Source organism: Podarcis tiliguerta (genome assembly GCF_965153285.1).
Source record: "Podarcis tiliguerta genome assembly, chromosome: 6".
Lineage (NCBI taxonomy): Eukaryota > Metazoa > Chordata > Lepidosauria > Squamata > Lacertidae > Podarcis > Podarcis tiliguerta.
In genome coordinates, this window is record NC_139539.1 from 47,078,066 (window position 1) to 47,092,554 (window position 14,489).

At 49.9% G+C, this 14,489-nt stretch overlaps 1 protein-coding gene across 1 annotated transcript; it reads right to left on the reverse strand.

Annotated features, from left to right (window-relative positions):
- Positions 1-3,871: 3,871 nt before the first annotated feature.
- AMIGO1 (adhesion molecule with Ig like domain 1) lies at positions 3,872-12,700 on the reverse strand. Its single transcript, XM_083447211.1, has one exon. It carries the CDS (start codon positions 11,548-11,550, stop codon positions 9,973-9,975), a length of 1,578 nt encoding a protein of 525 aa, XP_083303337.1. The 5' UTR covers positions 11,551-12,700; the 3' UTR covers positions 3,872-9,972.
- Between the last annotated feature and the right edge of the window lie 1,789 nt (positions 12,701-14,489).

Sequence of the window (14,489 nt, forward strand, 5' to 3'; positions counted from 1 at the left end):
GGCTAGCCAAGCTTCTACTGCCTTCTGCAGAGGACGTTTCGGCAAATTCTAGGTACAATACTGTATTCTAATATATACCATTAAAGGGCAGGTTCTTAATTCTCTTTACAGGAAGTCAGTCAATGCTTTCTAATTCACAAGTGATCTCTGCAAGGCTTGACCAGTCTTAAAGTCCAAGTGGTAGCATAAAGCTCTCAGTCAGAGAGGATAAATTAGGTCTTAATGCTTTAACTGAGAGTTATTATCCCATTCATATGGAGATGAATCTAAAGCCCTTCTAATACCTGTCTATGAGCTCAGAGGATTTTTCTGCAGGGACTCAATCCTAGTTTAAAGCAATGAATAAACTATTGGCTTCGTTCTTAGAATGCCCTTGTTACTAGACATCTTACAGTGATCTATTTTCCATCAGTCTTCGTCTATCAGTTTGCAGCTAGCCAGTGAACCAATTGCTGGGAATTTTCATACATTAGTGCCAACTTAGGTGCAAATATATGCTTCCAATCTGTGTATACCTGTGAAGTTTTCACACTCTTCCTTTGTCCTGTTTGAACCACCTTTTCATCTGTTGGGATGCCTTTTCATTAAATTCTCAGACCTACCTGGCCCCACTGCAGAAACCACGGGTGCACACATCACATGGGTGTGTTCACGTGTATGTACAAAAGCCAACATAGGACCTGTTTTCGAAAGCCATGAGCTATATTTATTTATTTCTACTAGGCTCCAGATCATTAGGCTGCCCCTTTCTTAGTGGCAGGGGTAGGATATAATCTCACACCAGTAAATTCAAGTCACACAGTTATATAGGTGATTGTGCAGCAAACCCACTTTCCCAAAAGGACAGGTTTTTGTGATAAGAAAAGTGATGGGGGAAATGCAGTGTGATAAAACATGCTTTGACACATCATCATCATCATTTAAACTCCCCACAAATGAATTGGAATGAATGCAATATTAGATAGCTGGTGTAGTTTAATCTCCCTGAAAGCAATTCAGGACGATTGCTCAATAAACAGTTGTCTGGAAGCACCCTTAGCACCCCTGGAGCAAAAAAGGTTAGTGCTTAAAGATGTTAGTGTTTGAAGTTTAAATAACTTAGGCCCCAAATATCTGAAAGACCACCTCCTTCTGTACAGACCCCCTCAGATGTTTTGTGGAGAGGGCCTTATTGCTCGTTCCACCACCCTTGGAGGCTTGGGACCGTGGTGATGCAACAGAGGGTATTTTCTGTGGCAGCCCCTAAGTTGTGGAACTCCTTCCCCGCAGGCGGGCATCTCGCAGCATCATTATACAGCTTCCAGCAAATGCCGAAGACACACCTTGCTATCCTAGTTTTTCCCCACTCAAAGTGTGTATTTTTAGGATCCACCTTGTTGTTGCGACTGTAAATTGCTTTGAACTGTTTTTAATATTGTGCTTTAATGTTGCAACCTCCCTTGAACCTTAGGGGAAGGGGTAGGTGGTTATTCTCAGAAATGAAACGGCCATTACCCTCCTTGGAGAGCCTGCTGGATCAGGTCAATGGTCTATTGATCTGTTGACAGGTCTGTTCCAGTATCCTGCTCTCTCACAGTGGCCCCGCAAGCAGGACTAGAGCACAAGAGCAACTCTCCCCCATGTGACTTCCAGAAACTGGTATTCAGAAGCATTACTGCCTCCAGCCATTAAGGTAGAGAGCATAGTTATCCTGGCTAGTAGTCATTGATACTCTTATCCTCTATGGATTTCTCCAAGGTCATCACTGCCTCCTGTGGGACTGAGCTCCATAGTTTAACTATGTGCTACATGAAGAAGTACTGACTTTCGTCTTTTGTGCATCTCCCAAAGTTCAGTTTCTTTATATGTCCACAAGCTCTAGTGTTATGAGGGAGGAAAAACTCTCCTCTATCCAATTTCTCCATGCCTTGCATAATTTTTTTTTACGTTGCCTGACTCGCCTCTTACTCTTTTGGTAAACTGAAGAATCCTGAATGCCGCAACCACTCCTCATAGGGGAATTTCACAGGTCCATTTTGCCTGTTGCAGAACACGATAACTAAGGTTGGTGTTTGCTTGTATGAATTTCCTGGGATCTTTCTTTAAAGATTTCTGTGGGGACCCTGCTGTGCATGCCCAGGAAAAGGCAGTGGAGGGTGGTAGAGAAATGGTTGGATGGAAGGACGAAACAAAAAACCACAGTCTGGATACATCCCATCCAGCTCTGCCCACTGGTGTGGATGTCAAATGGCAGAATGCCCATGAATGTTGTCAGAAAAGGAGCACGTGAATATTCACGTTCCAGTTGTGCAAGAAAAACTGGATCTGAAAGACCAGTTTACAGTATAATGCCCTTGTGTGGAAGCACCCCAAGATTATGAGAGGGCAGCTCCAATGGAAACCCCTAGCCATGTGCAGTTGAGGTGCATTTTCACAGCACACACACACACACACTGCATACAACAGTACTATCTTCCTTTATATAAATGCCTGAAAAAGATGATACCTTATTATGTGCTGACAACTTAGCCTATGGCAACATCCAGCCATGAATGCACGAGTGGACCCTTCAGCGAGATTGGTTACTGTCTGCTCAGATCAATCTCTTCTGTCCAGCCAAGTGGGGAAAGGAAATGCTTTTTTTTCTGAACGAACTTCATTAGTGGCTGTTCATACCTTACTGATGGAAAGCCCTGGCGAGCACAATAGTCTTTCATGCTTGAATGAATACAGCCACCCCTTGAGTGAGCATTGCTGTCCGCTTAGATCAGGTGTTTTCTTTCTACATGAGCCTCTTGCTCTCAAAGGATTGCACGTTTTGAATAATGGAAACGATTTTGCATGGCCTTATGCTATATCCAGATCTAGCCTTGTGTCTCTAGGTTCAGCTTGCCATATTTTACTTGCTCATAGTTCTATGCTATGTCAACAGGTGTTGCATGGGTGGCGGTGGAGGAATAATCTGGTAGTGTGACTGAGGAAATTCTTCTCAGCAGTTCTGAAGGGCACTGAGCCAGAGAAATAGGCAGCAATCCCAGATTTGCAACACAGTAAGCCGAGTTCAGATATATGAAGTATGGTGCCCACTATCCTTAAACAAGGATATCGGAGAGCTGTCCAGTCCTATTGGCCTAAAGTAATAGCAGGTGTCAGGCAGAGGACTTTCAGAGTCCACACCTGGGAGGCGTGCTGTGGATTGCCTGCGCTCTGCCATTGATACTTTAGGGCTACTCTATAAATTCATTGCACTTCTGGGACGTATGTGGTGTTGAATCTTGCTAGCTGAGGCTTGATGGGCAACACTTGTGTGACATGCATGAGAGAAGCTGCCATGAGATCCACATTTGACCCTAAAAAATAAAACATGTGCTGGATCACTGCTGATGTGCTCTAGGGATGCCAGATCTGCACCAAGAGAGAGCAGTCAGCCTTTGGACCAAGGAGGACCCTGGTGTTTGGTCTATAGAAGGTATGAGAGTGGGTGAAGAGAACCATCTAATAACACAAGGTGCAACAGCCATTCAGGCCTTGAGTGTTGCAGAACTTTTAAAGGGAAAGACATCATATCCAGGTGAATGACCCGCAACTCTACTCTTTTCAGCTCTCATGGTCTGCAGATTTTGACTGCAGCATCAACTGAAAGAGTTTTGCCTGATTGGGCAGGAAAAACCTGAACAATCCCAACCCTGGCAGTTTTTTCCTCTCTGCAGTGCCACACACGATACGCCACGTCCCAAAGCATCCCTCTTAGCTATGTTTAATTCTGGTGAAAGCTTACTGAAGAGCCATGGCCAAGGCTTGCCTCTGTGTTCGGGCCCAGACTGAGAACGCCGAAGTCAATATTCATCATGGTGGTGGAAAATGGGGGAAAAAAGAGACAGATCCTTGCAGGTGCATATTCATAAAACATGTTTTATTTTCACCTATGCCTATGCTGGAGAGTACAGACTCCTCAACAGAAATGCAGCCCAGGTACTCTTTGGGATTGTTGTCTCTGCCTGGAACAGATAAGCATGTATGTATCATCTGCAGGTTGGAATAACATTTTGCTTGACCTGCAAACCACAGAATGGGGGGAGTGAGAGATGGGGCCATGCTGTACTACAAGCATTGGGCAACCTTTCTTGGTGGTGTGAGGGGAACTTTCTTTGCTGTGCTGTACGGATTCAGAAAAGTGCAGTAAAACAGTGGGAAGCCTGCCTTTTGTTTTGCATACGTAAATACATGCATCCCTAATCTTGTTCTTGCCTTGCCCTCCCTCCATTTTTTTTAAAGGGGTGGGGGGTGGGGATTTCCAGTAATCTCCTAAGAAACCATCTGCTGCCAGCCATTCTGTCTAGGCCCCAGACTCCCCCTTCATCTCCCTTCCCAAGCATGTTTGCAGCTGCACTGCACATTTGTCATGCTCACGCATTGCCTAAGGCACCAGGAATGGTGAGCACATACAAAGGTTCCTTTAAAAAAAAAGGATTGTGCTGTGTGCAGCTTGACTTCTTCCCACTGTGCTGACACTCTACATTTGACCTTATCAGTAGGGCAGACAGATTCAGGGCAGATTCACGTTTGACCACTGCAGATCTGACAGCGCAGCTCTCATCCCCGAAGTCTCATTCAACTAAAACCCCTCATGATGCTTATGTGGAATGTTGGTAGCTGACCCAGGCGTGGGAGCAGGCAGGCAGGGGAGCCGACAGCAAATGAAACCAGTGGTGGCGATTTGCATATCTTGGTTTAAATAGATGAACCTTCTAAAATAGCCTAACATTCAGGAGCCTTAGAACCCACAAAGATGGCAATCATTAATGAGCAAGCCAGAAGGTCAAACTAAATGGGGGAAAGCCTATTTGTTTTCTGCTTGTCTGAAGGAGCGCACTGCATATTATGGCAGTGGGGGGAATTCACTCACATTCTCTCTCTTTAAACAGCTAGGAAGCGGCACCAAGGGATTATTTTCAGTTAGGATTGAGCACTTTATGCTGTTTAACAAAAGTAAATACCAGGCCCAGTGCATGATCCTAAGGAGGACTTCAGTACCCACAACCATAGCGGAGCTATTTCTAGCTGTGTTCCTTATTCTTACCTCCACTAAATATATATACTCCTTTGGATGCCCTATCCAGTAAGGGAAGGAAGATATTTCTCTCCTGGCAGCTTAGTGTGGACTCAGAGCATATTTAGATTCTCAGCAGGGACCCTGTGGCACGTTGCACACAGACAGCAGGCACAAGCAGGTGGTTTGCTGAGAGGCGAGTGGTTCTGGCACCCTGTGGAGAGCAGGCAGAGCCTCCCTTTCAGCAACCAGCCTAGAGCTTACAACAGGGAAACCATGTGGGTGGCATCCACTCGTGACTGTGCCAGTTTCGATGGAATAAAAAGGTTGCCTTAGTGATGAGGCGTAGCAACATCCTCCTGTAGGACAGGAGCAAAAAGAGCTCCTTTCTTCACTGCTTTGACCAAGAGGGTGCAAGGAGTCACCTGAGCGGTCACAAAATAGGATGGGGGGGTCCTGCCACTCTTAAGACTTTGGCCCCCAGCCCAGTCCCTGATGGGTACCAGAAGAGGGCAGCTATGAAATCAAAGGCTGAGAAAAGCTCAGAACTAGTTTTACTAGGATTCAGCACGTTGTTATATATCACCATAGCATTGCCATGCCAGGGTTAGGGTTCATGGTGCAGGAATACCACCAAACCAGAGTTAAGCGCAGGAGAGATGGGAGGGAGGTTTGGATCCAGGGCTCAGAGGTGGAAGTCTTACATCTGCACTAGACCGTTGATGTGCTTTGAAACAAGTAGTCAATGGTCCAACCGGCTTCTCTCTCATGCTTACCTACTGCCAGTGAGATCAGGTAATGTTTGGGTTGGTCCCAGTGGCCTTTCAGAAATATCTCCTCCCAATGGTGCTAGCTCTGGGTTTCAGGAAGGGGATACGCTTGGACAAGATTGTCCCTGCTGCCTATTTGTCTGTTGTCACACCGCCACCAGATGGAGAGTGCAAGGCACACAGCAGATACTGCTCCGTCTGCTCCCTCTTGCCCTTACGCACATGCTCTGAGTGGGCAGGAGAACAGGCAGTGACAGCAAGGGGGAAGAGCGGTAGGGCCAGAAGGCTCAGAAGAAATGGTGTGGACCTCAGCAAGTTCCCAACAATGTCAGCTCCTGACAACCAACACTGGCAAGGTTTCCTTCTGCACATTTCCCTGTGATCAAGCTAAAAAACACAACAACACACCCCAATGAATCCTTGTTCATAGCCCAGTATGAGCTGTTCATGTCACACGTGGTGGTACCTCAAACTCTGGGCTCCTTGCCTCACACTGCCAAGGGTATTTCCACACGAAGAAGTAAATTTGCCAAGATCAAGGTCAGTGATATGGAGATATCCCAGAGTCCTCTGCTCTGCTTCCTCTTTGGTGGACCAAGGAATCCTGGGAAAGCATCACAAGGGATTACTCTATTAACGAGTATGAGTATTTATGGCTCTTCAAAGAGGAACAGGAGTGGGAAAGGTTTGATGAAGCAGATTGTCCATGCAACGACAATCCTACTAGTCCATGTCCCTTTTCCCTAGAAAGGTTCTGAAGGTTAGTCCTGCTACTCACACAACTTAAGCACCAAGCTTTTCTAGCATAACATTAGAGGCTAGGAGGTGTTCTGAACAGGGGTTTAAAAGTGTGGGTACCCACACATGCTAATTCGTACTTGCACACATGTGCATACTGAAACATAGGCTGCTTCATCCTCGCTTCAACTCATGTTAGCATTCTCTTCACCCATCTCCAGTAGACAAGAACTGGGCAACTGGGCAGCTGAATAAGAGAACATAGGCTTGCATGCAAAAAGTCCCAGATCTAATACCTGGCATCTTTCATTAGCAGATATCAGATACCAGGTTTGGGGAAAACCTTTGTCTGTGTCCTTGGGAGAATCCCTGCTGGCCAAAGTGGATAATACTTGGCTAGTTGGACAGATGGTCTTATCCAGCTTGAGGCAACTTTGTATGTCCCCTCCCCTCCCCATTAAATGTGGTAGATACATGGCTGTGCGCATGAGAGAGTTGACACTGCTGCATCTGCACTATGTATCTGTGGCCCTTTGGCCATATGCTGATTGACGTCTGTAGGGATTCAGGCTGCAAACCCTTCTCCCTTCATCCCATCTATAAGAGCTCGCAGATGGGGAAGGCAGATAGCTTTCTGCTATGAGTGCAATCTGTGAATTTTTTTCATTATCTGCAGCATGAATCTTTCCAGCCCAAGAAGCAAAGGGGTTAAGCAGCAGTGAAGTCAACAGGTAGCCAAAAGGAGCTCTCACGTTCCCTGAATGCCCCCACCCCCGAGAAGTATAAGAGCTTCACAGCTATTAAATGTCCTAGCATGAATAAATATGTTGCCTATACTGTTACAGTACAAGGTCATCAATTTTTTTGTATTTACATCAACAGCCCTAGTTGATATGTTTCCTCATCCAGCAAACATGCACAGGGAAAACTCTGTCCTGTCTTTTGCTTACTCTAAAATAGTTCTGATTTTGCACTCGGTGTCTGGAAATTTCAGAAAACAGATTGACAGAAGAGATCTGTAAAGGGACGAAGGGGGTCAGAACATGGCAACCTACCACGGTTCCAGCTGAGCTAGAGAGAATTCAACCACAGATTTATAAAAATCAGCTGTCTTATTGCTAAACTTTCCCTGCTTTCACCATCCTCACATTTCATTCATCTCATTCTATTAATTCCTCAGCCTCTCCTTTTTCTCCCTCTTCTGGCTTGCAGGCACCTCACTTGGACTGCTGCTTCAATTAGAGGGCATCTCCATCCCAATAACTTGCCAGAGAAAGCAAGAAGCCCCAGAGCGAGTCAGTTAAGATGGGAGATTTGCCTCTGACAGCTGACTTCCATCTTCACTTTGGGCTCTGGTTGTTCTTGGGCGTCTCCCTAACTGACTGATTGCAATGAGCCTCAGGGCTGTGAGCAGGGTTCATATGGCTATAGCACAGAGCTGTGCTCTTCAGGACTTATCGCTGCTTTGGACCCATTCACAAATTTGTGCAATACATTCTTATGGCTTATAGTGTCGCCCCTGCACGCCAGCCCTGAACTCTCCCCTTTCATTTCCCACTTCAGCCAACAGATAAACTGATGGAGCCTGAATGCAGATCAAAGGGAAACCTTTGCAAGGGGACCATCTCAAGGGCCTCCCCCCATCCTTGGCAACCCCAAATGGCTTTTCAAATCAACCCATTTCCAATGGAGCATTCTGAGTTGGACAGAGCAGGTGGGATTCAGCCTTCTCTGTTAGATCCCTTGAGAATAGGTGCAGGGTTAAGTCCCCCGCTTTGCACAGGGACCTTCTCACCGCAATTGCTTCACCTCCAGTGAAGTCATGCCATCTGCCCCACAAAGAGCACAGTCAGTGCAATTCCAGATATTTAATACAGAGACTTATCTTGAATGCTCAGTCGTTCTCCCTCTTCTCTGCTGCTTCTACCCCCACTGCCTGAGTCACATACAGTGGTGTATGTCACAGGGCGAGGCTCAAAGGCAGCACATGCACATTTCGGGAAGGCCTCTCTTTGGGTGGAAAGGTTCCTAAACATGGCTGTTGACGGGAGCTGAGCGGCAACTTCATTTCAGCTGCTTTCCCCATCAAGCACCTGGAGGTTGTCAACCACTTGGTCTCCTAAAGCAGGGTGAAGAGGCTGCCCAATGGCTTTGGGATTTCCAAGATCTAGACAGCCTCCCACAGTCTCCAAATTTGCCGAAGTTTTGCAAGGATGGAGAGCTGCGCTCTGGACCCCCAGCTTGACCCATTGGGTGGCCACAGTAATGGGAATCTGCCAAGCAGGCTCCGGAGAGGGGAAAGCAGGAGATCTGGGACATGCCACGCCACGTTCTTGTTTCTGCTGCGTCTTGGAGCAAGCAGGATGGGTTTCGGATGAGTGGGGATGTGGAATCCCACCTTGCCACCTCCCAAGGCTGTTGGTTCCCTTCTTGCATTTGGGTGCCACCAAGGTTAAAAGGTTTGGGTTTAGCTCCTTTTATGCTTTAACAAGAGCTTTCCTAGCAAAGAAAGACTGCATAACTAACCTCTCCTCTCTACTATGTTTCTTTAAAAATTCAGTTTTTATCTCTGTCATAGTCCCACCAAAAGAAAAAAAGGAAAAAGGGAGAGCAGAGGTTTCCAAAACAGGTCTGCCTGCTTACTAGAAAAATTATTTGAATTATGTCCTGAAAAAGCCTGGTAATGGTGGGAACCTCCGTTTTCTGTAAAAATAAATAAATAAATAAATAATTGTTTGTAGCAAGAGTTTATATATATATATATATAGATATAGATATATAAAAAAAATATTATTGAGCCATTTTAAAAAAGTCAACTTCCCCCACCCCACTCCCACAATACCGTGGCTAATTGGGGTTACTGCCATCTCTGGAGCTACTGTGGAGATGAATGTGATTTAATTTGCATGAAGGTGAACAAAAATCTTGGTTTCTAGGCCCACTTTGTAACATCCGATGGAGCAGGCTACCACCTACGGAAGCTTATGCCACCCTAATATTGTTAAGTCTCTGAAGGTGACACTGCCATTTCTGCTGCAGCGGATGAGCCTGGGCTGCTCTTCTGGTATTCATACCTGCACAGAGACTTGGGAGGAAAGTCCCACCCAGGAAAAGTAAGCAAAAGCGACAGCAGGATGCAGGAAAACCTAGTGAAGTCTGCTGGACCTGTGGCTGAGATGCTCACAAAGGTTCCCATGAGGGCGATCTGAAAAACCATGTCATTCCAAAGAAACGGAGGGCTGAGGAAAGACTGTGCTTCAAGAGCAATATTGGGAGATCAAGGTTTTCGACACTGGACTGTGGGCTCGACGGGAGGAAAGAAACAAAGCAATGCCATTACATACTGTGGCAGGTCGAAGAACGGTACCAGAGAATAGTGTTATGCCTTAAGGGATGTGGCTGCATCCTCCGTCTTGTTTCCCGGTGCCAGAACAATCACAGCAGCCCCACTAATTCAGCCCCTGCCTTATCCCTGCCGGATCCTCTCCCGCCTTCGCCCTGCGAGGCCCCCACAATGGGCGTGTCGGAGAAGACAGAACTGACAGAGTCCGCATCCGACATCTTCCGCTCTGCCTTCTGGGACCCTTTGGCCGCCTGCTTGGGGGAGCTGTTGGCTTTGCATTTGCCATTCTGGCCTTGCGCGTTGCCAGGCGCCATGTGCCGGTTCAGCCCTTCCTTGCCCCCGCCGGTGTTGTGGTTGGGCGTGGTGCTGAGCACCGAGGAGTTGATGCTGTCCTCGCGCTGGCTGGCCTGCTTCTCGCCGTTGCGGCAGCAGCAGCGGCAGGGGGTCAGGTAAAGGTAGATGAGCACGAGGATGACGCTCAGGATGCAGCCCACCAGCGTGGTGTAGGCGGTGTTGAGGGTGTCCGGGGTCCCGTGCAAGGAGTAGTTGTGGACCGTGACGTGCACATAGAGGGTCTCGTTGAACACCTGGCTGACCGCATAGCAGGTATATGGACCCATGTCCTCCACGCTGATGTTTCTGATCTGAAGGCTCCCGTTGGTCAGCATGGTCATGGAGCTGTTCTCGCCCTCCTGGGGGACACGCTCGTAGCGGGGGGTCAGCCACTCCCTGATCACCACCCCTCGCTGCCTCGTGTCGCAGTTGATGATCACCTCTTCCCCGCGATGGACCTCCAGCACTTGCTCCTTGAACTCGCTGCAGTTCAAGCCCCCTGGGCCACTGAGGCTGGAGATTTTGATGGTTTTGCTGTCTCTCTGGAGGAAGCACTTGAGCTCCTCCTTGAAGTCCGTGGCGGAGCTCAGCTGCCGCTTCTGCCAGTGGGTGAAGAGCTCGTAGAGCGGACACTGGCAGGTGAGGGGGTTGCCGTGGATGTAGAGGCCGTTCTTCACCCAGGCCGGGAGCTTGTTGACCTCGTCCACGGAAATATCCTTGATCTTGTTGCAAGAGAGGTCCAGCAAGGCCAGCTCCGGGAAGCCCCCCTCGTCCTTCTTCAGCAGCTCATGGGGGAAGCGGCTGATGGCGTTATGGCTCAGGTACAACTTCTGGAGCTTGCTCATCTCTTCAAAAGCCGTCCGGTCAATCTTGGAGATCTTGTTGCTGTAGAGCAGCAGCACCTCCAGCTTCACCAGGTGGCTGAAGTGGTTCTCCCCCAGCTCCTGGATGTTATTGGAGGAGAGGTCCAGGTACTTGAGGTGAGGGACATTGGTGAAGGCCTCCGTGGAGATGAAGGAAAGGCCGTTGTGGCTGAGGAACAGGGACTGCAGGTGGCGAAGCGGGGAAGGCGCCCACTCCGCCCGCAGGCGCGTCAGCTGGTTGTAGCTGAAGTCCAGGGCAGCAGCGTACGAGGGAAGGGGATGGGGGAAGACACTCAGGTTGGCCTTGGAGCAGCTGATGATGTTGCTGGCGCAGACGCATTTGCTGGGGCAGTGTGCCGCCGAGCCCCCTTTCCGGGCAAGGGCCAAGCTCAGCAGGAGCGCCAGCAGCCAAGGAGCGCCCCTGCAAGGTTGCGCCAGGCGACGTCGGGGCACCGAGGCATCCTGACCCCACATCGTCAGGCTCAGCCAGGGAAGGTCACGTCCCTGTCACAGAGAAGCAGGCGGGCGGGAACCATCGGGGGGAGCGCAGGGTCCGACCCTGGCGGCGGCGGCGGCGAGCGCGTGCTGACCGGGGCGATAGGAGGCGGCGCGCCCGCGGGGCTCATCCCCGGAGCCGCGCCTGCGGGATCCACCTGCTGCGGAAGGCGAAGGCCGAGCTGGCGGCGCCCGCTCCCTCCAGCCCTGCTGCGGAGCCGCCGAGCCCGCCTGGCGCTTTCCCGCCGGCTCCTCCCCTGCTCAGCATGTCCGCCGCGGAGCCCTGCAGGCGGCCACGCGGTGTTGCATTGCACCAAGCGCACAGCCTCCCCGAGCAGCAGCAGCGCCAACCAACCAGCCGGCCGGCCAGCCACTCACTTGTTCGCCGGCCCACGAGCTCCTCTCGGCTGCTTCTTCCCGGGGCGCTCAGCCCATCCCGGCTCGCGGGGGCCTCTCCTGCCCGACGAGGGCGCGATCGGGTCGGAAGGCGAAGCAGCCGCTGCTCTGGACGGAACCCGCGCAGCCCCGCCGCCGCCAAGTGGCGAGGAGGGGTTGCCCAGCCGGGCGTAGTGCTGCGCTTCCCGCTGGAAGTGCCCAGGGGGGCTTTTCCCGGTGCTGGATGGCGAGGAAGGCGGAGCCTCAGGCTTCCGGTGCGGGGAGAATCGGCAGTGAAGTGGAAAGCCCGACGAACAGGAGCACCAGCTCAGCCAGGCTGCTAGAGTGCAAGGAGGGAGGGAGGGAAGCTGGCTGGCTGGCTGCGCGCGCGCGTCTGTGCGCGCGTCCAATGAGAGCCTGCGATGCTCCTCCTGTACACCAGCTCCTGGCACACTCACACCCACCCACAGCCTGTCAGCAAAGGAGGCTTGGCCCCGCGAGACACAGTTACTGGAGAAGATTGCTGCCCCCTGCTACACGCACACCTCCCTCTCTCTATAGCAACGTGCAAGCAGCTGTGTGTTTTGGGGGGTGGGGTGCCGGTGATGTGTTCCCTAGATCTGCGAGGGGAGGCCAGTTGGAAAGGTGCCCCCTGGCCCTTCCGCCGGGTCCTCCCCGCCTGCGTTGCTGGCCCCGAGGTCCTCTTGGAAACCTCTCCTTGGCAGGCGCCGGAGAGATGACGAGCGAGAGCAGCCAGCGCTCCCCTCGCCAAGGCCGCGTCTGCGCGCTAGAGGAAGGGATGCTGCTGCTGCTGCTGCTTCCTCCTCCAGAAAAGAAAGCCGCTGCCCTTTGAATCATGCGATGATATTGTTTTGAGAAACGTGATATTTATTGAGGGTGGACGGTGGGGGGAAATGCAGGAATGAGGAAGCGCGCCTCGAGTCCGGCTTAGATGCTGCCTCTGAAAGCGCGAGTTCGAAGGGTTGGAGGCGAGCCACCCAACCAAGGAAGTGGGGCAGGCTTTGAACCGGCGAATTGGTGGCGAAGAAACCCCCGGCAAGAGTATTGAAGATCCAACGCAGGTATTGATGCTGCAGGAGGAGCGCAGGAAGCCTGCGCTGCGACGGGCTGCGTTAACGTGGAATCTACACACATATAAAACCCGTTTTGAAAATGCTTGTTTTTAAAGCGTTTTTAAAAATACAGTGAATTTTCCATAAGGCTCACCATCACCATCTAGTGTCACATTGTATATTGCACTTAAGGTAAAGGTAAAGGGATCCCTGAGTAAGTCCAGTCACAGACGACTCTGGGTTTGCGGTGCTCATCTCGCTTTACTGGCTGAGGGAGCCGGCGTTTGTCCGCAAAAAGCTTCAGGGTCATGTGGCCAGCACGACTAAGCCGCTTCTGGCTTAGTCATACCTTGGAAGTCAAATGCCTTGCGAGTCGAACGTTTTGGCTCCTGAACACTGCAAACCCGGAGGTGAGTGTGACGGTTTGTGAATGCTCTTTGGAACCCGAACGTCCAACGCAGGTTCCAATTGGCTGCAGAAGCTTCCTGCAGGCATTCAAGAAACAGGCATGACACTTGAATTTAAAAAATGGGGGGGAGGTAAGCCCCGCCCTGCATAATCGATCACATGACATGGTGTACGCACACCATTTGAATGGCAATGTCCATCAACTTTGAGAGGGCCCAGCCCCCTCAAATATTTTTATTGGGGGGGTGGAGGCTGAATGGACCTTGGCCCCTAGTGGTTGGACTAGTATTCAATACAAGAGTTGCCCCAAGTAGTAAATCTGCTTATAAGGGGGAATACTACCCCATCCAAACTGGGGGTTCACCTATTTCTAAATAATTTAAAAGATACCTGGAATTTTCTCCTAGATAACAGGCAAGCATAAGGGTGAGGTGAGAGAAAGGGTTAAGGCTGTTTTCGCAAGTGATGCTTAAAGTGAATTTGCATGCCCCACATTTACAATTCAAATCTAAACCTTAACATTGGCTGTAATTTCTTCATTTCAAGCCACAATAGAAGGCGTATCTGTAGTTACATTCATCCCTTTCTGCTATCTTTGCTTTTCAGTCCTTCTATTCTTTTTTTACATTGTCAGACCTCGGCCTGACAGGTCTGTGGGCTACAGACCTGTCCTTTTTCTTCACATTTTTGCTTAAACTGCAAAGCCCTGGGCACATAACACTATATACGCCAATAAGGAGAGCCGAGAGAGTGTGCATTCAATTTAAAATGGTGTTTGCCTACTTTTTATCCCTACTCAGCAAATCCAGGGCGTATTGGGGGGGGTAGTTTTGAGACCAAAGGGTGTTGCAAGGCCTGCCTCTCCCTTTGTGTCTTTTCAACATACATGTACAAAATGTGTCCCTTCGGACATGCAAAACAACAAACACAGAGCGACAACAACCACAACCACAAGTGTCGTGTGTGATCCTCCTGCCTGTGGTGGAATTGCCTACAGTGGCACACAGTGGTGTCGTACAGCGGTAAATGTGTATACTCAAATGCAATGTGTAAACCAGCCTT